Below are 25,417 nucleotides of genomic sequence, written 5' to 3'. Positions count from 1 at the left end.
TATGCATAAGAAGATGCATCATTTGTGTTTTTATGATTTTTATATTTATTTTTAATTTGATTTAAACTAGATCTAATAATACACATTTATTTATATTGAATTATATTTGTTTTGTCTAAATCTATTTATATTTCTCACCCGTCTGATGTGGTATAATACAGTATTACTGTGATATTATACAGTACAATTAGTATTGTATAAAATGAGACATAGACATTTTTTTCAGGATTCTATGATGAATAAAAAGTTCAAAATAACAGCATTTATTTGAAATAGAAATATTTTGTAACTAAACAAATCTTTAGACACTTTACTGACACTTTTGATCAATTTAATGCAACTTTGCTGGAAAGTTTATTTTAAAACAAATCTCACTGACACCAGTGTTTGGATGGTTGTGTATATTAGAGGAATATTGCATTTTTTTTAGTGTTTGCATTAAGCACGACTTGCTAGACAGATTTTCAGGCATCACATGAAATCTTGAGTCTTCAAACACAGCTAACTGTGGCTAAAACTAACACAGATAATGTGAACTTCAAAGGCCACTCTCACAAGTGTTTAGGAGGAAGAGAGCGCAGCGTTCCTAGTGAGAACAGCTGTGGACAAGCAGAATTTAGGAGAGAAGAAAAAAAGGCCTTCATCAGAAAGATGGAATGCAGTCAAGGAAAATCAGCATCAAGGATGACATCAGAAGAGAAGCGAGAGACAGTGAGAGATACTTTTTTCCCCCTGCGTTGACAAGTTGAAAGAAAAATTCCATGCATTATTTAACAAGATGGCCGAAACCTGTCATACGGGTGATTGCCTGCGTTAACAGAAACAGGTGTGAGATGTGCGCACATACGGGGTGTATGTTAGCACATGTGTGCTTGTATTTACGTCCGCGTGCGCTTAGCAGGGAAGTCGTGTCTAGTGTACGCACACATTATCTGTTTGCACATCTTTCCCTGCAAGCATATGGTCAGCATTTTTGGATCTTTACCCGTCCACCCCCTTTCTCTCTCTCTCATCTTGTCTGTTTGAAGTTGCCCTCATTTTTTTTTAGGATGCTGTTTAAATCAGTAGTTTTTTGTGCAGGCAATGTTTGTGTGTGTGTTTTGGTGACAGCAATCTTGTAGAAACACACAAATCTGTTCTAGTTGACTTTTAAAGCATTTCGCACTTGATCAAACAGTCTAGACAAGCTGACCATCTGGTGTTTATTAATTACTAGGATACTAATTACTATAATTAATTACTGGCCAAAAATACTCCAAAGTGAGAAATAGACATTTGTGTGAGAAAGTTTTACCTTGTTTTGACCTTGTCATAGAGGCTCTTTTTTCCCTCATTAAAGGTTCCATATTGTACACCTTTCTGAAGTTTTATTTTAAGTTTTGATGTCCTTAAGAATACATATTTGCGTATATTATAAGTACCAAAAACCATCTCAATATATTTTTACAGCTCCTTTCTCAGGAGCTCTGCCAAGAACAGGTCGATTTTGGCCTGTCTACTTAATATTCATAAGCCTCTCTTCTGGATGGCCTGTTGTTTTCTGAGTGACGCACGGCCAGGCCAATCACAGCTACTACGTGCATGGTTTGGCATGACCAAGCGGCAACCTCCCTGTCTCTCTCTTGAAACCAACACGGAAGTGAATTCAACGGCAATTCATTGACTGGCCGCTTGAGGCTGGGTGCAGAAGTGAGTCAAATCTGTATCTCCCCCATGTTAAAATACCCAACTTTACAGCAGAAAAAAACACGTTTACAGCCTGGTACAAAAAGTGGCTTTGGTCTATATAGCTTATTTTTCCCTTCATGACAACTGTGAGGGGGGTGAATTTTTTTATAACTCATCCATTTAAATTATATTAAGCCTTCAAATTTCTGCATAATTAAGGGTGTCCACTTTTGAGTGACAGGTAGATTCCCGCTGCTGTGGTCATTAGTCACCATTAGCCGTTTGTCTGCTGTCTGTTAGCCGTCATGTTACCTCAGCTCATTGTCTGACTGTAAAAATAAATAAATTCGGGAGTGACGCGCTACCAAGATGGCGACGGTCGGCCACACCCACTTCAAAAACGGTCTTCAGAAACCTACGGGTGACGTCACAGACACTACGTCCATATTGTTTTACAGTCTATGGGCATGACAGAAATAGAACAAAGTGCGCTCCCTTAAATATTCCTAAAAAGCTTACATCTCAGTTCATCGCAATCTCACAAAGCTCCGTTATTATCAATGAAGCTGACTGCACAATAAATCTTTCATAATGTCAACACTTCGTTTGTTATAATCAGAGAGGATTTGCCAGCATGCAGAATTCAGCACTGAACAAAAACTTAGTTTCAAGCGGTGAGTGGACATTGCGTTCAAGAAATCAACACATATGTCTGTGATTGGCTACATTGCTCAACGCTGCAAACATGTTATAAAAAGAAACTCGTTTTGGCCTGTAAATCGTTTGTATTTAGTTTTAGTTATTCTTGTTGCTTTTGTGCAACATATGAATAACAATTTATTTGTTTTTAGATGTTTTATTTTTTAGATATTTCTATTTTGCGGGAGTCTCGCAAATCGTTTTATTCTCCCGCAACCCGCACACACACTACCTTACGCCGCACTCAAATCTAGTCCCGCGCCGCACTCTGTTGCTTTGGGTCCCGCGGGAGTGCAGGTCTCCTACATCCATCGACTGAACAGCATTTTCTCGACATGTTTCCGTATAGAGCTGGTAAGTCCCGCCCCTTCCGCTAACCCCACTGGACCTCTAGGTTGAAAAAGCGTCAATGCAAGTGAATGGGAGAAAATAATTATTTTCTGGTCCCGTTTGAATTGTGCCATGAATGTGAACATATGTTGTCTGTGAATTTTTTATATAATTTTTCGTGTAAAGAATGCTACAATTTAGCGGGTAGAAGTTTGATACGGTTAGACTTTGTGTGAGAGCACTTTGTGGACTACAACTCTTCGCTGCTTTCGACGCATTTGAAACGTCACCACCACTCGCACACGGACACTAGCTCACGGATCCCGCTAAACATGGCTGTGTCTTTGGTGCACTTCACCGCCTTCTTTCAGGGAGAGGACAAAATCGTTGAGGTTGGCGAAAACCACGGGTAAGTCAACTTTATGGGGTGACGTCACATAGGCGACATGTAGTCTTTCTCGTTATGTCTTTTCCACAACTGCTAGCCGAAGAATCATACCATATACTGTCAAACTCGTAACATGAAAAATTATATAAAAAATTCACAGACAACATATGTTCACATTCATGGCACAATTCAAACGGGACCAGAAAATAATTATTTTCTCCCATTCACTTGCATTGACGATTTTTCAACCTAGAGGTCCAGTGGGGTTTTACGGATGGGCGGGACTTACCAGCTCTATTGTTGTTGCTCGATCAGCAACGATGTTGTCTGGGGGTTGGGCAAAAGAAGGGAGGGACGGTGGGCAGTGCTTGGGGTGGAGACTGAAGGCGGTGACTGAGTAGTTCTGACATCACATTTTTACGGAAGTCACAACGGCTCGTGAAAAGACACAGCTGCTTCATGCAGGCTGTGTGCATTTGTCTGTGGATTGACTGTTTTGAAACTTATATGGTAGTTACATAGCCCCTAGACCTCTGTTATCATGAAAAAATCCAGGAAATTTAATTTTTGACAATATGGGACCTTTAAGTGGTAGAACGTGCTGGTCGCGACATTTCTGCGAAGTGATATCATGTATCACCCTATGTTGCATTATAACTTTAATAGTAAATTGTGCACCGAGTGGGTTCCAAACATAGACTGTAAAAAAAGATGGTCCCGATATGGCGCTGACATCTTGGGACTTGAGTCTGCGCAGTAGCGATCTCGGGACCAGACCTGCGCAGTAGTGATCAGGAAGTAAAGCCGCGAAATCAACGCCCCACCCTCACTCTCGCAGAATGCACTCTCCCTGCACTTTTTTAAGTGGCCTATGTCTGCTCCGTTCCTCCGTTCTGCTCCAATTTTTATGTCTGTTGATTACGACAAGAGGCTTGTTAAAATAAAGTAAATACAATTTCCTCAGTCCTCCGAAGATCCCGAAAAAAGTCTGTTGGTGCTTTTAAATTACAGCTGTCAATCATGACGCTACACCACCGTTTTTATAGCATCGCGTAACTAACTAAAAACAAACTTATTTTAAAAACAGACACTTGAACTTACATCAGCATGATAAAAACTACAGTAAATGACAGAAACCACCTTTGGAAAAAAGATATTTGAAGTGTAATTTAATTTTTTAGTTGGTCTCACCTCCCGTTGAATAACACGGGTAGGCGGGGCTTATGACCTATATTAGGACCAGTCACCGGGGGGCGATCGAGACGTTTTGGCTTCACTTTTCAGGGTTTGTGCGGCACGCTTGGTTCCAAACATGGCACACGCCCTTCTTTTAATGAAAATCTATGGGATTTGTGGCCTGTTTCAACATCCACCAGTTTAAAATAATCTGTCTATCTTGAATAACATGCACTTATGAATCACAATAAGGCCAGGAATGTTTATTAAAAAGTTGTCTTTTATTAGGAAACCTTTTATTTCATGTTGACCATTTCTAGACAGATCTGCCATCATATTTCTTATACCATCCTTTCAAAACGTCAGTAATCCAAACCAAAGCTGTTCTAGACATCCACCCAAAGCTGAAAGCTGTTTCTATTTGAGTACTTGACACAAGAGAATATACCGTATGCACGTGTGTGTACGTGTGCATGTTTGTGTTAGTTTTAGTGTTTGGCAGCACAGCTGCAGCTCTTGTTGTCTGATTGCTCCTGCTTTCCCTCCTCTCATCCATCTTCATCTGTCTGATTACTGTGAATTTGCACCCTCTCACTTACGTTAGAACAGTCCTACAAGATATGCGAGCGTGTGTTGACACTAGTCTTGATTTCCATGGACGTGCAGATCGTCGCACAGATGGCCGCTCTATTGTACGGTATTTATGTCATGGTGAAGGGCCCAGGTTGCGAAGCTGTCGTGGTGTTGTAATGCAACTGCAGTGTTGTGTTGTGGTGTAATGAGAGAGCTTATTGTTTTTAATCAGGTTATTTTTGTGCGGCCGTGTGAAGACCTTATTGGCTGGAGTATGTGAAAGTCTTAAGGGGACCGACTTCATCCTGCGTTATCATTGATTCCTTTGCCACAATCTGCCACCTAAACACCATCTGCTCTCATGGCACTGACATGAATGCTGATGATAGATTAGTTCAGTTCATTGTTACTGCTGGTCCCTGGGCAACATACTATGTATTATTTCTTTATTCATTAAAATTAACATAATATGCATATATTATAGTATTCTGATAACTTTTTTTAACTTACATTTTTTAAGTTGAACTAATTTAATTAGTCTGAGTACATTTGTGTGTGTATGGTTAAATGTGCACTTAAAGTACACTTAAAGCAATGAATAGTACTTTTAACAAACTCCAGTAATATTAGTCACTATCTTGCAAGTTATTTTTGGTTTCAAAGTGCAATAAGGCTATAAAAATAAAATGAATTGGCTATTTCACAATGACATTACATCCACACCAGTAGGTGTCAGTATAAAGTCTAATCTCACAGTGACTTTAAAAAAAACTACTTCTGAATTCTGGTATCTGCTTAGTATGTGTATATATTTTGTGGATTTGACTATTTCATACTCTTTTGTAATTAAACAGGATGTAGCGCTTTGTCCTGGGAGAGAGAGAAACATTCATCACCTGCTTCAGAGAAAACACAGCACAGCTTGAACAACTCTCAGCTCAACTCTCTCCAACACACCCATCTACTGGCCAACAGTGAGTATTAACCATTCACTTGCACACCCTGATGTGTTTATAGGGGTAATTCACCCCAAAACAAAAATTCTGTCAGTATTTTCTTACCCTCACGTCGTTCCAAACCTAGGACTTTTTCTATGCTCAATTAATGGGAAGCTTTCAAGCTTAAAGTGACATGTGAAGGCTAAGTATGGTAACCAATACTTGGAATTTGTCCTCTTAACCCATCTAATACAGTTAACCCGTTTAATTAATCTTTGCTACAGCTACAAAAGTGACTTTCTCTTTGTATTTTGTTGTTTGATTAAAGCCGGGTTCACACTGGATGATTTTGGCCATCTGAGACTAATTTTGAGAATCCTAAAAGATTCCTCTGATCCTGTTCCAAAATCTGAAGTCTTTGATCGCTAGTTTTTTGTCTTTGTTCGCCGACAGCCAATTAATGACCATTGCGATAAAATTGACACACAATGCTGCAGTGTGGCTTCTCCTTAGACAACCGTCCAATGAAAAACCAATTGGAGCGCAGAACCTGATGACGCATTTAGTGAGACAACAACAAACCTCACTTGCTGTTTTTTAGAAGACATGATAAAAATTAACGCTAGAGACTGTTTTTGTTTGCTAGCAACCATTGCTATCCCTCATGTAAATGCATCTCACAGTCACTGAACGTGCCACAGATTGATGATGTAATACTCGGATGAGTCTTCTTGCGTGCGTCCGTTTTTAACACGTCTTGACTGTCGTACGGTCTGACAACTGAGATCCCAGAGTGTGACCTGGTTTACAGCGAGGATCATGTTCGTACAGTCTGACAAGTAACAGTCGTAAAGGACTATTATAAATCGTACAGTGTGCACCCGTCTTAAAATTAATGACACAGACAGCAGCGGGAATATTAGGCTTTTGTCACTTTAAGACTGAATGCACGGATCCAATATAATGATACGCATCTGTTTTCTTTCTCAATTGTTTGTTTACATAAGTCATAAGCAACTATTTTTACGAGGATACTCGACGAGACGGCATTTTGAAGTTCAAGCACAAATAAATGTGAAAGAGAATGGAGTTCGGTGCTCCGAATTGAGTTCTTTCGCGTCCTCTTGCGCTCAAATGTTTAAACTGACAGGACCTAAAAATGATCAACTTTCACTCTATGACGGTTAAACTTTGCAATTAATCCGAGAATCACGAGCGTTTCGAACCGTGGTACCTGGTCCGTACAGATCAACTACGATCCCGATACTTGACAACGCTCATCCTGTGATGTGACTATCGCAGATGCGCACTTCGCGATATCAATGCTAAAATGGTATATCATGTAGCCCTAAAAAGCATAATAAAAGTAGTCAATATGATTAAAATCCAAGTCTAATCTGAAGACATTCAATAGATTTGTGTGATAAACAGACCTAAATGTATGTGGTTATTCCATGGTTCTTTCTTCTTTGCATAGGACTGGACCTGCCCTTCATGATGATGCCCCATCCCCTGCTTCCTGTTGGACTTCCTCCCGCCTCTGTTGCCATGGCTATGAACCAGATGAACCACCTTAATACAATTGCCAACATGGTTGCCAGTGCACAGGTGCACAGCCCCGTCTCCAGGCCGACATCTGCCATCAAGGTAGGACATGCTGTACACACCAGACACTAAAACACACATATACTCCAAGAGCTCTTTTGCTGCAAGGTCATCAGGGATTTTTCACACAGTTCTCACTTGAGTTTATTTATTTTGAGCAATTTGCTGGTCCACTTGGTCTAAAGGGGTCCAAACTGCTTTAGGGACTTGTGTTGTGTTGCAAAACACAGCTTGACTATTAAACTAGCTTCACCACAAAGCTGTATCTGGAAAAAAGGTTTTCTTTTATCACTACTTTACGATGATATGAACCTCAAGCCAATCTGACTCTCTGATGGATTTCAGACAAACTGGGCTGATGAAGATGTGCTGTCATGTGGGGAGAGTTTCTATGGGTGTATAATTGTTTACAGGGCTAAACTGTATTTTTGTATTTGTTTTTTTGTTTTTTCAGCAAGAGTGTTTTGAAGAGAGTCCCTCTTTGACACCATCCGTTGAGGGAATTGTTCCTCAGAAAACTGAGCCCTCACCTCAACTAAGCAGTTCAGTTCCCAGCAGCCCCACACACCCTTACACACACTCTCCTCAAAAAACAGGTGAGTTATTCAGTATGGCTGTCAAATGAATTAATGATATGCTGAGTAATCGATTGTATTTATTATAATTGATCAAACTATCCATCAATATTTGCTGAGTAAATCCCTCAAATGCACAAACACTACCGTTCAAAAGTTTGGGGTGAGTACATTTTTTAAAAGAAATATGCTTTTATTCAGCAAGTATCCATTAAATTGATCAAAAGTGAGAATAAATACATTTGTGATGTTACAAAAGTTTTCTATTTCAAAGAAATCTTTCTATTCATCAAAGGATCTTGAAAAATAATCAGAAATGTTTCTTGATCGCCAAATGTACATATTAGAAGGGTCATGTGACACTGAAGACTGGAGCAATGATGCTGAACATTCAGCTTTGCCATCACAGGAATAAATTACATTTTAGAATATATTAAAATAGAAAACAGTTATTTTAAATTGTAATATTATTTCACAACACTTCTGTTTTTACTGTGTTTTTGCTGTGGAGCCTTGGTGAGCATAAGAGACTTCTTAAAAAAACACAAACATTTGAATAATAGTGTAACTCAAAGACATTATTGTGCCATATGAGTAAACTATTGAAAGGACAATACAGGCAGTAGCATTAGAAGCAATCACAGCGAAACGTTAATTTCATAAGCCTATCACTGGCCTATAGTCCACTTAGAACATCTTAGTACCTGTATAGAAGTGTACAAAAAAAAAACTAAGAATCATGTAGCAACTGCATGGCAATATGATAAAAACCACTCAGGACACCTTAGCAAATGCATACTGTATCAGTGCCCTGGGCAACCACCAACAACACCCTAGCATAGTACCACGTATATATATACATATATATATCATTTTTTTCCCCCAGAAAATGTAATAATTTAGTTTCTGAATGTTGTGAATTTATGGAGACCCAGTTATTGTGGTTAGCATCTTCATCTTGAAATGTGATATTACTGTTGTTTCGTAATATCTTGCATATAATGTCCATAGTAAACAACATTATATGATTTACATTGAGAGAAAAAAGATGTTACTGTAAACTAATCAACAAGCCTTGCAACGATTCTGGTTGCATACACAATAACAGCAGAAAGCAATATGTGTTTGTAATAGTCTGTGCTACTCGGAAACTTCTTGTTTAATTTATCTACTGTCTTTTTGTATTTCTTTCTCTCTCTGCAGCATATGACGTTCATGATGAACAAAGGGAGATAGACTCAGCTCTGCATATGAACAGACTTTCCAACAATAGAGGTGCATTTCCTCAACATAAACAATATTTCATTTAAAATAACAAAATTTCATAAAAGCCTCTGACCTCCTCTGCTCTCATTATAGTTCAATTATTACACAGAGCCTTTATATTGCATTTAGTTGGGTGATGTAATGGTATATTGTTGGTTGTAATGGGATATTCTAGGTTCTATACACAAGTAATCTCAAAACAATTAAAATAATATGCTCATGCCTTACTACATATCATCTTGTAGTGGAAAATATGTATCAGTCAGCCGATCAGTTGAATTATTTTCTTTGTGTTTATTATTTTGCAGTTGAGCAGAATGCAGTGAAGCCAACATTATTCGAGAAGGTCCCAGCCCAGACGTTTCCCTCGGGCTTCCCTGCTTCCCTCCTTTTCACAGACGGCCTCTCCTCCGTGGAGACGCTGCTCACTAATGTCCAGGTACAGCCATGAAGAGACACAGAGAGACACACACACAAAACAATGTTCAGCATCAATAACACGTGGACATGTGTTTCAGGGTCTGCTAAAGGTGGCTTTGGAGAACGCCCGTCTGCAGGAGAAACAGCTTCAGCAGGAGAGGCGAGAGCTCAAGATGGAGCTGTACAGAGAGAGAGAGATGAGAGAGAGTCTGGAGAGACAGCTCACCTCCGAGTTACGCAGTCGGGGTAGATCGTTACGTTGTAATGCATGTATTGGAAAATTAAAAAATCATCCGGTTCCATTTGATGTTTACACATGGAACTTTTCCTTTTGTCATCTAGCCACCATTCAGAGACGTCTGAAGAAGGAGAAGAAGGCAAAGAGGAGGTTACAGGAGGCGCTGGAATATGAGTCCAAGCGGAGAGGGCAAATCGAGCAGGCCTTACAGCAGGCCACCTCATCAGACCCTCTCACACACGGTGAGACACACTCACTCACACACACTCATTCAGGCCTATAGTCTTTCAGCAGGCTTTGTCAGCTGTCGCTGTCTGTTAACATAGATCCAATCAGTCTGGACATGGAGACGGAGCGCTGCAGAAGCCCAGAGGACAACTGCTTGTTACAAGGTATTGAATGGAACTGGTCCCTTTTTCATATGTGTTTCTTATTGCAGAACAACATATTTTAATAATATTTTATTAAATATATAGTACAAAAATGTGGGGTCGTGAGATTTTTTTCAATGTTTTTGAGAGAAGTCTCTTATGCTCACCAAGGTTGCATTTATTTGATAAAGAATTCAGTAAAAAATGCAATGTTGTGAAATATTATTACAATTTAAAATAACCGTTTTCTATTTGAATATATTTTAAAATGTAATATATTTCTGTGATAGCAAAGCTGAATTTTCAGCATCATTCCTCCAGTTTTCAGACACGTGATCCTTTAGAAATCATTCTAATATGCTGATTTGGTGCTGTTTTTTATCAATGTTGAAAACAGTTGCGCTTGCTTAATATTTTTGTGGAAACTATGATTAATTTTTTCCAGGATTATTTGATGAATAGAAAGTTCAAAAGAATTTCTTAGAATTTGTTTATAACTATGTCAAAGCCTTTACTATTTCAGTCACTTTTAATTCATCCTTGCTGAATAACAGTATTCATTTCTTAATTTCAATAAACGGTGATGTACATTTTAATGATAAATATGATCATTTCCCGTATTCACTTTGAAGATAGTCCTAAAATATTTAGTATTTCGATCTTTCCTAGTACAAAAAACATGGTCATCAACTCACTCCTGTATATATCTATATGGACGTGCACAGTTTCAGCTGTGGCTTATTCAGATTTGTTGTTTTGACCTCACTTCCCCTTCCCATCAGTCTTTCTCAGCAACACCGTGTGTCACTCGCCCGTGTCCTCCAAACAGATGAGATCATCGGCTCCCTCTGTCTCAGAGCGAAACCATTCGCAAATAAACACATGGATGAATCAAAAGACTGGGGACTAATTGCAAGTTTCCTGTGTAAGCAAAGCCTCACGGCATGAATATTCCAGCGCCGCCCTTCCACCCGTTTATCTGTTTCTGCAGCTGGCCGTTCTCGCTCTCTCCCCCTCTGTGAGACAGCTAAAGCTACATGATAAATTACTTGAATTACACCTCTTGTTAATTTTATTAAAATGGCTCCCTAATGCCGAGAAAATCTGCTGCACTGGACTGGAAGAGGTGTAATGTCTTTTTACATGATGTGCAAAAATGGTCTATTTTAGAGTCAAAGGGCATTTGAAATTGTATATAATATTTTAGAATATTTTATTTTTATTCATTTCATTTTTTGTAATTTGTTATGAATTGTGTTTTAAGCATGTTGGTCAAACATTAGGCCCACCTTAAATTAACTTCAATAAAATTAAGAATTAACATAATGTAACTGTAAAAAGAAATGAACTGAGATATGAACTATATGACAACAAAAAACATGCACTTCTGCTCACTAAGGATAAAAAATACAGTAAAAACAGTAATATTGTGAAATATTATTACAATTTTAAGTCATATTTTTTATTTTAATATATTTTAAAGGCAAAGTGTCATTACTCCAGTCTTCAGTGTCACGTGATCCTTCAGAAATCATTCTAATATGCTGATTTAGTGCTCAAGATTCATTTTTTCAGGATTCTTTGATGCATAGAAAGTTCAAAAGAACAGGACTTATTTGAAATAAATAACATTATAAATGTCTTTACTCTCACTTTTGATCAATTTAATGTGTCATTACTGAATAAAAGTATTATTATTATTAAGTTTAACAAGAGAAGTTTAACACTTTCTGTGGTTTCAGTCTCTCCCCAAGAAGAACATAGAAAGTACCATATTTTTTTCCCAGACTGCTGTGATTTACAAGTTAAACCTGTGGTTTAGTACTCTCAAACCTTCCTCTTTATGTCTCTCTTTTACAGAAAGCAGAACGTACACAAAAAACCCAATAATGTACTAAGAGGCCGAGGATGTTCTCCACATCATGGATCATCCCTACACAAAAAACAATCAACTTCCCGAAAGCAGTTTCCAATGAAGAGAGGACTTCAAGGTTTTACATAATGAGCTGCGTTGGAGAAGACCTGAAGATTTGACCCAATCGATTGCTCAATCCACTCTTATTCCCATCCTCACAACATTCCAGATTCCTCAACTGTTGTTTTATACATATATTGTGCTTTATTCCCCGTTTAAGCTCTGTGGAGACGATTGACGTCCTGTTACTTGTTTTGAAGCCGCGACATCGTCCCTTTAGGACAGTGACCTTCAGTCTAATGCCCTCAGGATGGGCTGATGTAAAAAAAAAAAAATGAGGGAAAGAGAAGGAAAAGAGATGAATCTGGCTTGTTTCATTCTTGTTGAAAGACTCTGAAGAGTGTGGAATGTTACATTGTGTTGCTTTTCTCTTGTTTGTCCATCTTCTGGTTCTTCTGTCCATTTATCTCTCTTTTGTAGGCCAGTTTAGCTTCTTGATACTGTTTAAAATGTTCACCTGCTCTTCAGTTTGTGCTAGTTTTCTTTTGTAAGACCTCGCGTTAGCTATTGTATTGGCTTTCGGTCAGAAGGAAAAGCTACTGAATGTGTTTATTCTGTATTTTGAATCTTTCCTAATGAGAAATACAGTATTACCACCATGTCATTCATTCAGAAGTCTCGAAACGTCTCCCTGAATGGTTTGCCCAGGTTTGTTGAAACCTGTGGTTCCCAAGCATTTACAGAGATTTGATTCACTAACCATTTTAGCATTGGCTAAAACTAGACAGTAAGACCGCAGAGGATATTTGGCATTCACCCCAACATTACGAGTCTTTATTTAGTCTGAGTGTTACTTAAAGAGGAAAACAGACTTCCCGCAGAACAGAAGTTCCCTGCTGATGTTGTCAGGACGAGCCTTGAGCCGTCATTCCTATAGGCATTCGAATGCTAAATGATGTCTTGAAAGGTGTAGATCGATGTCTGTCACCGTTTCGTGCACCAGAAAGAACCGACGACACAAATAAACAATGCGATGCTCATGTCACCGGTGTCACCTTGTCGTCAATAGCGTTCCTCATGAAGCAAAAGCCATCAAACAGTCCTATTGATTCAGGTCATGCAAATGAGACCCCATTAGTGCTTTTATTGACACATATCAAAGTCCTCATTAACATTCAGTTTGTGATCCGGCATTTCAGACACAAGCTAACGTGTGTGTGTCCTGTACTCATGAGTCTAAAAGGACCCTTGAAAGCACCAATTTCCTTTTCCAAACAAGGATATCATGACTCAAAGTACAGTACTGTGACGTGGAATTGTAATATTTTTCTTTTGCATACTTTATAATATCACCCGAGACCATAAATCTGTGGGGACCATAAATAAATTTGAAAACAATTTACTCTGATTTAGAATTGCACTCTAAAAATGGGAGATGGCCATTTGGGAACGTGGGAAATGTTCGGTTTAAAAACTACAGCTAGCAAAAGATAGGGGCGGAAGATAAACATACGTGTTTAGGATACAGAAATGGCATCTGGTTTGCGATGATTGTTTTGTGAGAAATATATCAGTACTGTTGCATTTATTTGTGTATTCAGTCAATTTCTGCATCCTGGAAAATATGTTATTTTAGTTATACACAAGTCCCTATGTAGAAGGAAACTACATACAGGATATTGTGTGATCACTGACTAAGTAGGCTGGAAACAAACAAAAAAATAAACAATAAAAACGAAACCTCGTGTATGAAGAACATGGTCCGATAAACTGAAATAAAAATGGCTTTAAAACAAGTGAACAAGAAATATTTCACAAAGAAATGGCAAGTACCATTTAATTAAATGTGAAAATTTGTAGTTGCATTTTCTTGTAAAACTTTGAAAAAACGTTTATACAACAGCAAACCAATTTATGGCATTTATTATTTTCTTCAAAACAATTATCCAAGCTGTGGGCCGTTTTTCACTTCCCGCGAGCCAGATAAACAAATGTGTCATATTATTCCCAGGATGCACTGAGGGTGGCTGCTGTTTTCTCAGGGTGGTATGACTGTGACTATAGATAGTCAGAGGCACTGATTGAACGATTCACCCATAATACTCCAAACAGAAACATGAGTTTATTTTGTTACTCATGAAAAAGGAAGCCCAGATATTTTTTTAATGCGATTTGAAGAAGCATGTTTCTCCAGTGAGTTATAGGACCATTTCATGCACCACAGCCTTCAAATAAAGATACACATTGTGAAGAAAGCACTTAAATAAGACATGAAAAAATGTTTGTTTAACTAGATTACCCATATTAGGGCACACTGGGATGGAAAGGGAGGAAACGCTTTGAAAGGAAATTATTAAATCGTGATTAAGTCATTGAACCCATGAACAACTTTTCTCTTGACATTGTATAAGAACAGAGGATGTTTTTCCTCATTTAAAGTGACCAACGTTCTAATCTTTTCCATATAGAAGAATGAGAATGTTTCTTTAAATGAATGACTGTTAATACAAGGAAAACAATATGTATATATTTATAAACCTACTCTATGTTGCAAAAGTTCATTGAGATTTTTTAGTTCCTTATGCTCACCAAGGCTGCATTTTTGGATCAAAAATACAGTGAAATATGATTTAAAATAACTGTCATTGTTATTATTAACTTTTTAACATTAACTTTTTTTTCTATTTTAATATATTATAAAATGTTATTTATTCATGTGATGGCAAAGCTGAATTTTAAACATTATTACTCCAGTCTTCAGTGTCACATGATCCTTCAGAAATCTTTCTAATATGCTGATTTGGTGTTCAAGTATGACATTTTTTATTATTATCAATGTTGAAATGTTGTGCCGCTTAATTTTGTGAAAACCGATCCTTTTTTTAGTACTTTACTGTTATTTTACTGTTATACTTTTAATTAATACTATACTATACTAAATTAATCCTATCTTTTTAAATTAATATATAGCCTACATATTAATTACTGTCCACGCCCATATTATTAACAACTAAGAATCTTCAGTCCACCAACAGGGTTAAAAACAAAAAACAAAAAAAACAAGCCCAATTCTTTCTAATTAAATGTTAATTACCATGGGTAAACTGGAAACCATGCAGGATATACATGATTTCACTGACTAAAAAAAGAAAAAAGGCCCACAGAAGAGATTCATATTACTCACACATACTGTCTCTGGTGTAATATACCAGGTGATTGCAATGTAAAAGATCAATATTTCAATTTCAGACTGCATTTTTATTCTCAGAGATTAGAGAACAATCAAATACTCGATTTTCTCCATCTGCCGAAGGAAGAATCTCCCGGCATAACTGATAGCAAAATGAAAAGGTTTTAGCCTGGGGGCAAGATGTTTGTTTTTATGAATTATTCATTGAGATGTGTTTGTGCAAGTGAATAGGCATTTTCTCCAATACTGAAGGGCAAATAATACAGATTGCTCAAACATAACAGAAGAGGAATTTGACATTGAGAAGTGGAAACGCGGACAAAGCCTTCAGGGTCACTGACTGATAAACACTCATCGTGACAAACGGAGCGACACTGAAGCTTGTATATTAAACAACAATTCCTACATCTGTCTTAAGAACTTTGATAGATTTGTATAGGATGTTGATTGTACACATTTTTTTTGTTTACACATTTAATTTCAACTGTTAAATAATGTGGCAAAAATAATAATAAATTATTTTTGATAATCACCGGTTTTTGCTCAAAGCAAGTTAGCTTTGCTATAGAGCACAAACATACCAACAAATAAGAAGGACAAGCTACATTACAAAGTCGGTATGAAACGGAAGTAGCCTAGGCTAGCGATTTTGTGACATATCCGAGTTAAAAGGCTTCTCGAACAAGAAAATAATATTTTCTATTTTGTCCTATGAAATAGATTGGATCGTTGTGGTTGGTTGTGACCTATTTTTTACAGTCTATGGTTGTGACATACACACACGGTGGGTTTCCGTGTTTTTCCATAGACAAAGGATTTTTATACTGTACAAACTGTATGCACAAACACAACCCTCACAGATAACTTTCTGCATTTTTACATTTTCAAAAAAAAAAAAAAAAAAAAAAAAAAAACAATTTGGAGACGTCATTTAAATTTACTCATGGGGGAGACAGGGAAATCTGCAGGTCGGAGTAATGGGCGTGTCGAAAGGTGACTTCCCCCAACGGAAACTGACCCCACACCCTGACAGACAGCTTTCGCGACCAATGATAAAGACCTTTCTCCACGCGTCTACCTTTCGGCACGCCCATTAGTCCAATCTGCAGATACCCACACTTGGTAAAAAAGTCTCAATAAGGTCAAAAATTCTGCTATTATTATACTTGTGGGGACAGTCGTAGGGAATACCATGATCTCTCTTCTCACTCACTGGTTGAATGCGAACCTGAATAGTTCTGTTACAACAAACCACAAAGAAACTATTCAGAATATCGTAGTAACACATTCCCATATTCACATAAAACTATAAAAGCAAGGATTTGTTTTCTTCTTGGCGTTACCACCCCCTTGTGGTAAAGGCTACAAACCAACTGCTTAAAACACATTTTCTTCAGACATATTTATTAATAATAATAATAATAATAATAATTCAACCCAAAAGTTGCTTGTTGTTGGTTTCTTTTTTATTTATCAGTCATACAACTCACTTGTCAAAAGCATCAGCTAATGAGCTGGTCCCAAGAAACACAAACCGGCACATGTTCCTCCCATTACAACATGTGCATTTCCAGTTCAATCTCAGGTCAATAACTTTCATACACACTCCACATCGCACTCCAAACAACACTAATCTGAATAGACATACAAACACCTGCAGGAGCTCACACACATACACATACATACATACATACAGCTTTTGGAAATAGCCTGATATATAAACAGTTGAAGTAAACAATACCATACAGAAAAGTATTAAGAAAAAATAAGTCAAACATTCCCTGTAAGTGACATCACGTACATAAACACTGCAAACACAAAAACAAATATGGACAGATCAAGCAAAAATGGTACAACCATATTTGGATTTTTAAAAAAAGAAAGAAAGAAAAGGTCCCTGCTTTCTCAGGGTTACATCTGCATTACTGAAATGAGAGATGTGGAAAATTAACAGGTGCCAAGTTCAGACTGTTCCATCTAAAAATAAAATAATGAAATGAAATTTTGGGGAGAAAAAATATATCATCACATTTTATGGACATGTAGAATCACAAAAAAACTAAACATATTTGTTGCATCACATAAAATGTTTTCATACAAATATTATCCTATACAAAAAAGGTCAAATTTAGCATTGTGTACCACCTAATCATATTAATACTGAGAAAATCTCCAATAATGTATTTTCTTATTTGATGAAAATGAATGGCAAGTAAAAGTAACAGTGGTTAAAAGACTAAATTTATAACCTATAATCTAAACTAAATTTTAGATAAGAAACATGAGTGAGAGGAATAGAAATGAGAACCATTCCAGAATCCATTCCAAGAGCTTGCCAGCTTCATTGATTCAAAACACTTCCTGAAAGGACAATTTTAGCATGTTATCAATGTCACCAGCATGTACCAGCATGAGAACAAACACAAGCAAACGTTTAAATCCAAGCTCTGATTTGATTGGTCTACAGTAGCTGCCATTTTAGGATCTGAAATGGCGTTTGATTTTAGCATCTTCCTATTCATGTAACATTCAAGTGACATGTTCTGTCTGATCTAGAAAGAGGACCTCAATATTACCTCCTTCTCGTGGACTTAAAACTCAACGTACATCTTGGTATGTATCAGTTGTAATTTTAGACGTCAAGGGGTCAAGCATCAGAAAACAAACAAACAAAAAAGGCAAAGAACTATATCAGAGTTCAGTTTTCTCCTGATTAAGAGGAACTTTCTTCTGAATCTCCTCCTCATCCGAGGTGTGTCCAGCTTCTTCGGTTTTCCGCTTTTTGGTGTTGTGAAGCTTGGACTTTTCCTTCTTCTTCTTCTTCACCTTCTTTTCCTTTTTCTGCCCATCCTCGCTGTCTTTACCCTTCTTCTTTTTGCCCTTCTTTTTCTTCTTGTCCTCTGCGATGGCTGCCGTGTCTCCCTTTCTCCCAGCCCATGTCTCTTTAAGACAGTCTGCAGAGAGAGAGTCAGAGGCACGTGTTTGCACATCTTTATACTGACTGTTCGCACTGTTATTAGCAACAAGTGATCAAATCAGAGCTTTGTGTTCGGGAAGTGATGTCTTTTTCTGGCAGATCTATATTGGTTGCTATAGCAATGATATAAGAGCCAGCACAATGCCAAATTAATCATTAATCTTCTATAACAGGAAGCAACAAGCTGGTGATAATATGAAGACGGACAGCAAATCATTTGTAATCTGACCACAACTATATAAATGACGATTAAAAGGGATAGTCTACCCAAAAAATGTACTCGTCCAACTCATGTTGTTCCAAAGAAGACATTTTGAAGAATGTTGGTAACCAAACAGTTTTGTTCCTATTGACTTACATTGTATGCACAAAAAATACAATGAAAGTCAATGCGAACCGAAACTGTTTGGTTACCAACATTCTTCAAAATATTTTGTTCATGTTCCACAGAAGACAGAAAGTCATACAGGTTTGGAACAACATGTGGGTGAGTAAATGATGGTAGAATTTTTGGGTGAACTATCCATTTAATGCATCTTTGCTGAATAAAAGAATTTCTTTCAAAAATATATATATATTTTTTAAAGCCTTGTCCATTTAGTTGTATAAGCATGCGCACAGGAAGCTGCTATACGAGTATGTCATTTACTATTTCTGCTCCTGTGGCCTTGAGGAACTGTCTGATTCTTCCCAGAAACAACGGCTCTTAAAACCGGTGCCGATAAAGGAGATCAAGAGTTTTAGTCTGTAAGAAGTCATAATATTATGTCTAGTGCGTTTTAACTGTTCAGTGGGTGTGTGATGAAGTAAAAGAGCTGTTAGTTTCACATTACCAGTGTCTTGTCCTTTCAGCACATGTTTTTCACACAGGTAAGTGGTGAGATCTTCCTCCTGGCTGCCTTTATACCAGTCTTCAATGACTTCTTCATACTGCTCTACCATCACATCACACTGAGGGAAGAAAACACACATCTCTCACTGGGGCATATCAGATCTCTCATTTACCTGGACATACACTGCAAACTGTATTTACACAGATTGTTTTATACACTTAACCACTAATATAATAATATAAAACAAAATACAATATATATAACGTGCATATATATATATATTAGGGCTGTCAAAAGATTAATGGCATCCAAAAAAAAAGTTTGTGTTTACATAATATATGTGTGTGTACTGTGTATAATTATTTTGTATATATAAATACACACACATGCATGTATATATTTAAGAAATATTTGCATACATATACTGTATATATATTTATATAGTTTATTATATATAAGCTCTTATTATATATCAGCTCTTCCTCTCGTTTCAACCAGATGATCCCACAGTAGCTGCACGGGTCTCAAGCTGTCTGGCGGACATCTCGACATGGATGAAGGAACATCACCTGCAACTCAACCTGGCAAAGACTGAGCTTCTCGTCCTCCCTGCCAATCCGTCTCTACAGAACAACTTCACTATCCAGCTAGATTCAGCATCAATCACCCCATCAAGGTCGGTCAGAAACCTTGGAGTAACGTTTGATGACCAGCTGACCTTCACAGATCACATTTCAAAGACAGCTCGATCATGCAGGTTTGCACTGCACAACATCAGGAAGATCAGGCCTTTCCTAACTGAGCATGCAACACAACTTCTCGTCCAGGCCCTGGTCATTTCTAGGCTTGACTACTGTAATGCTCTTCTGGCCGGACTTCCAGCATGTGCAACCAAACCCCTACAGTTGATCCAGAATGCTGCAGCTCGGCTTGTCTTCAACGAGCCCAAAAGGGCCCACGTCACTCCACTGTTCATCTCTCTGCACTGGCTACCTCTCGCTGCTCGCATCAAGTTCAAGGCATTGACGCTTGCTTACAGATCTGTCACAGGCTCAGCTCCCTCCTACTTTCACTCACTCCTACGAGTCTACATTCCTACCAGAAGCCTACGATCGGTCAACGAGCGACGACTCGTGGTTCCATCACAGAGAGCCACAAAATCTCTTTCCAGAACATTCTCATTCACAGTTCCATGCTGGTGGAACGCTCTCCCCACCCTCATCCGGAACGCAGAATCCCTGACAACATTCAAAAGACAGCTGAAAACCCATCTCTTCCGTGAGCACTTAACCTCATAAAAAAAAAAAAAAAAAAAAACATTCCTTTCCCTTTAAAACCTCACTTATCAGGCTTATGCTACTCTGAATAATGCCTGAACTTCGTATTTTGAGCACTCCTTGCGTTGTTGTTGTTTTTGCCTCTTCATGATGACTCGCTTAATTTAGTCCTAATTTGTAAGTCGCTTTGGATAAAAGCGTTTGCTAAATGACTAAATGTAAATGTAAATGTAATATAAATATAATTTTTTTTATATATAAATAACACATTTTTCTTAAATATATACATGCATGTGTGTGTATTTATATATACAAATTTAATTATACACAGTACACACACATATATTATTAAAAACAAACTTTTATTTTGGATGCGATTAATCGCGATTAATCTTTTGACAGCCCTAATATATATATATATATATATATATATATATATATATATATATGTGTGTGTGTGTGTGTGTGTGTGTGTGTGTGTGTGTGTATGTACAGTACTGTGCAAAAGTCTTAGGCATGTTAATATCCCCACCCCAAAAATGTCCCCAAAAATGGTTTTAAGTCAGTTATTTATATCTTTTGCTGTAGTGTGTCAGTAGGAAATATCAGTTTACATTTCCAAACATTCTTTTTGCCATTAATTGTAATAATCCAGTGAGATTTGTGTATGCACAAGGAATCTGACAACAGCCGGTATGATCTGATCTCACCATCATCGAGTCCGTCTGTGATTACATGAAGAAACAGAAGAAACTGAGACAGACTAAATCCAGAAGAACTGCGGGAACGTCTCCGAGACGCTTGAAGAAACCTTCCTGCAAAGCTACAGTACTGTGAAAAGTACTGGCACTTGTGTTAAAATGCTGTAAAGTGAGAATGCTTTCAAAAATAAAATCATAAATTGAATTTATTTATGATTTAACTTCTATTAACAAATCCAAATCAATATTTGGTGTAACGAGCCTTTGCGTTTAAAACAGCTTTTGTCCAGGTACACTTGCGCATAGTTTTTCAGGTAGCTTTGCAGGAAGGTTTCTTCAAGCATCTCGGAGACGTTCCCGCAGTTCTTCTGGATTTAGTCTGTCTCAGTTTCTTCTGTTTCTTCATGTAATCACAGACGGACTCGATGATGGTGAGATCAGATCATACCGGCTGTTGTCAGATTCCTTGTGCATACACAAATCTCACTGGATTATTACAATTAATGGCAAAAAGAATGTTTGGAAATGTAAACTGATATTTCCTACTGACACACTACAGCAAAAGATATGAATAACTGACTTAAAACCATTTTTGGGGTGGGGATATTAACATGCCTAAGACTTTTGCACAGTACTATATATATATATATATATATATATATATGTGTATATATATATATGTGTATATATATATATATATATATATATATATATATACAGTGCTATGCATAAGTGAATACACCCATGCTAAAGTTGACTAAAAAGAGGAATAAAAAATCATATTTTGGAAATTGAACTTAATGCCTTAATTAAAAAAATTAGGAAAAATCCAACCTTTAAGGACACCAATTTTCTTTGTGAATGAATAATGTATCGTAAATAAATAAATGTTCTTCCTTAAAATACATGGTGCATAAGTGAGTACACCCCTATGTTAAATTCCCATAGAGGCAGGCAGATTTTTATTTTTAAGTATTTTTTTAAAAAATTTTTTAGGATACTATGCATCCTGATAAAGTTCCCTTGGCCTTTGGAATTAAAATAGCCCCACATCATCACATAGCCTTCACCATACCTAGAGATTGGCATGGTTTTATTTCAGTTAGCCTAAAAGCTAGTTTGATTTGCATTGAGAGATGATCTTATAGAAAGAACCCCATGCCAATCTCAAGGTATGGTGAAGGCTATGTGATGATGTGGGGCTATTTTAATTCCAAAGGCCAAGGGAACTTTATCAGGATGCATAGTATCCTAAAAAATTTTTTTTAAAAATACTTAAAAATAAAAATCTGCCTGCCTCTATGCGAATTTAACATAGGGGTGTACTCACTTATGCACCATGTATTTTAAGGAAGAACATTTATTTATTTACGATACATTATTCATTCACAAAGAAAATTGGTGTCCTTAAAGGTTGGATTTTTCCTAATTTTTTTAATTAAGGCATTAAGTTCAATTTCCAAAATATGATTTTTTATTCCTCTTTTTAGTCAACTTTAGCATGGGTGTATTCACTTATGCATTGCACTGTATATATATATATACTCCCATATACTGTATATATGGGTCAAAACACAATCCTGGTCTCAGCTTGATGATAACATGGACAATTAGGTCTCGGCTTGTTTTGTGTTGTAGGCCTATTGTGTTTTGACCCATATACACAATGTTTTGAAATAAGTCTCTTGCTCACCAAGAAAAAAAAAAAAAATGAATACAGCAAAACCAGTAAAATATTATTAAAACAATTTAAGATAATTGTTATTGATGCTCAAGAAACATTTCTAATTATTATCAATGTTGAAAACAGTTGTGCTGCTAAATATCATGTGGAAACTGTGATACATTTTTCAGGATTGTTTGATGAATAACAGCATTTATTTAAAATAGAAACTTTTATTACTTTATAAATGTCTTTATTGCCACTTTAAGACCAATTTAATTCAACCTTTCTGAATAAAAGTATTCATAATAAATAAAAACAGTTTGTACGGTAATGTACTTACTGTATATATATATATATATATATATATAAAAAAGACTTTCAGCATGGAAAAATGCAATCCACTGACAATCTCTCTGTCACTCACACACCTGTTTTTTGAGGTCAGCCACTTCTGCACTGGTCTCATTCCACAGTTCAAAGGGAATGTCCATGACCACCTTCACGCCTTTATTAACCAGGTTATGTAAGGTAGAGAATGTCTCAGACATACCCTGAACAGAGAAAGAGAAATTATCAGATCTCACCGTTTGACACGAGTCACGACACATCACAGCATATTACAGTAAAATAATTCACAATCTCAACATCACATACTGTACATCCCTTCATTTACTAGATTATCAGTTAAAGAAACCTTTTGACACTACATTTATGGCATTCATGATATGAAATGTGATCATTTCTCATTGGCACTGCAATTTGGTGCATTCAATTTTCATTCATTCACAACTTTTCACTCTACAACCAAGTCTTAGTCACTCAAGATTGTTCAACAGATGTTAATAATTCAGTAAGAGCACTAAAGTTGTGGTGCAAAAACATAGCCGACCTTTGCGAAGCGATTGCTGCCATCTCTCTCTTTGTGTAGATTGTACTGCATAATCCTTGAGCAAACGTTCTCCATCACCTCTATGAAACGAATATCACTGAAAAGCAAAAGACAGCAATAGATGTTCAACTCACACTGCATCTAAATACAGTATGCACATGTCCACTAGACCAGATGCCTCATTATTTAGCTTAAGATCATGGTTTGCATTAGAAACACTTACGATTTGACATATTTGATTGGCGGTGCACCTTTATCATCCAGGAAACGGTAGTTGGTTTCAATCACTTCTTTTGTTTTGCCAGTCTCTTCAAATGCAGACTTCATCTCAATACTCACAAATTTGCACACTATACAAACATATAGACCATTTCAGATTTAGAAGACCAGAAAGAGGAACAGAAAGCTGCAAAGTCTCAAAAGCTAGTGCACTGCCTACATAGACTGCACTGTAGACCCATTCAAACGTTCCATGCAGTCTAGGTAGGCAGCACACTAGGTTTTGAGACACCAAGTAAGGTCCATTGAAAAGGGGAATATGCTGCTTAATACCAGAACAATACTTTAAATTATTTATAATAATTATTAGAATTCATTAATCATTAGAATTGTATAGTACAATATATTATACCATATAAAGTACGACAGGTAAAATAAATAATGTGGAATATCAATTACTTCAATTAGTTCAATGTTCAGACAGTTTACCGTTTTTGGAAATTGAAATGATTCAAGTGATCTCTTTCGATTTAAAGCTGTTATGAAACAAAAAACTAAGTAGACTGCTATTGAACCTCTGAAATGAGTCTGAAACAGCTCTCAGACCTCTTATATTATGTAAAATATGTGTGTGCGATTGCATTCAAGCATAATTTTATCAAGCATTGAACATTGGTGTTGAGATGCACAAAAGATCATGATGTATTTGAAATCAAAATATTGATTAATTATAAATAAGGACAGTTTACCTTCACATTTATCTGGCAGATGCACCCACTCATCGTCCCCGCTTTTTTTAGCAGCTGCGGCACTTACGAGAAATAACACGACGCAGGTAACAACATTCATTTTTGTTAGTGGAAAATACTTACAATGAGCAATACTAAAATACCGGACATAGTTATTTAACTAGCCGCTATTTCCACTGAAGATTTCACTTCCGCTGTGGCAGGTTGACGCAGACACTAAGCGGAGTGGACCAATCACGGCCGCCGAAGTGGCATGAGCGAGCCAATGAAAACCGTGGGCGGGGTCGACGAAATGTTTTCTTGCATGAGAGATGTTTATGACACAGAATGTCTTGACGTATTTTTAACAGTAAGTTAGTTAGTTTAAAGAAAGAAATAAATTGTACGTTTTTTTAAATGTGGTAGAAATTCCTCTCATGCAGGTCAGGTTCTAGAACAATACAACTAAACAAAAATCTAAACTACCAGAGTATTTGCGCAATGGGTGTACGCAACCACTAGAGGGCATCGCACTCCACATAATTAGATTTTCCACAGGAACGAAAAATTGCACTCATAAATTAGCATGTCATGTGTTTGCAGTGTTTCCTAATCTTACCCCTGCCAAAGACTCTTAGGAACATTTACAAGAGTCCCTCATTTGCAGAGGATGTCAGCTTCGTTTTTCATATTCATATTGCCTACTAAGTTCATGGTAATATAAATAAATGTGTACTAATAAAATGTTCTCTTTATACTTTATACAATACCTTTA

The 25,417-nt window shown here is 37.0% G+C and overlaps 2 protein-coding genes across 2 annotated transcripts in view; one reads left to right on the top strand and one right to left on the bottom strand.

The window, feature by feature from the left end:
- The window catches only part of dachb (dachshund b), a 42,272-nt gene extending 29,065 nt beyond the window's left edge, over nt 1-13,207 (top strand). Inside the window, exons 4-12 of the mRNA XM_079896779.1 lie at nt 5,689-5,808; nt 7,250-7,419; nt 7,832-7,973; nt 9,156-9,227; nt 9,527-9,657; nt 9,737-9,884; nt 9,981-10,118; nt 10,203-10,268; nt 12,108-13,207. Of these exons, the coding sequence (XP_079752905.1) occupies nt 5,689-5,808; nt 7,250-7,419; nt 7,832-7,973; nt 9,156-9,227; nt 9,527-9,657; nt 9,737-9,884; nt 9,981-10,118; nt 10,203-10,268; nt 12,108-12,145 (1,025 nt within the window). The 3' untranslated portion in view covers nt 12,146-13,207. The remainder of the gene's footprint in view (nt 1-5,688; nt 5,809-7,249; nt 7,420-7,831; nt 7,974-9,155; nt 9,228-9,526; nt 9,658-9,736; nt 9,885-9,980; nt 10,119-10,202; nt 10,269-12,107) is intronic.
- A 3,586-nt stretch (nt 13,208-16,793) lies between these two features.
- cnpy3 (canopy FGF signaling regulator 3) lies at nt 16,794-24,885 on the bottom strand. The gene is made up of 6 exons (XM_079896835.1): nt 24,664-24,885; nt 23,919-24,045; nt 23,696-23,792; nt 23,235-23,357; nt 19,163-19,280; nt 16,794-18,306 (listed from the first exon to the last, which is right to left on the bottom strand). Exons 1-6 carry the CDS (start codon nt 24,761-24,763, stop codon nt 18,044-18,046), a joined length of 828 nt encoding a protein of 275 aa, XP_079752961.1. The 5' UTR covers nt 24,764-24,885; the 3' UTR covers nt 16,794-18,043.
- Between the last annotated feature and the right edge of the window lie 532 nt (nt 24,886-25,417).

This window comes from Squalius cephalus (assembly GCF_949319135.1).
Source record: "Squalius cephalus genome assembly, chromosome: 2".
Lineage (NCBI taxonomy): Eukaryota > Metazoa > Chordata > Actinopteri > Cypriniformes > Leuciscidae > Squalius > Squalius cephalus.
Note: the sequence above shows the minus strand (reverse complement) of the source record. Positions and strands in the feature narration are given on the sequence as shown.

Coding starts and splice junctions, on each gene's coding strand:
- cnpy3 (XM_079896835.1), bottom strand. CDS start 24,763: ATGAATGTTGTTACCTGCGTCGTGTTATTTCTCGTAAGTGCCGCAGCT. Junction 24,046..24,663: donor TCTGCCAGATAAATGTGAAG/GTAAACTGTCCT, acceptor ATGTTTGTATAG/TGTGCAAATTTGTGAGTATT. Junction 23,793..23,918: donor CCAATCAAATATGTCAAATC/GTAAGTGTTTCT, acceptor TTTGCTTTTCAG/TGATATTCGTTTCATAGAGG.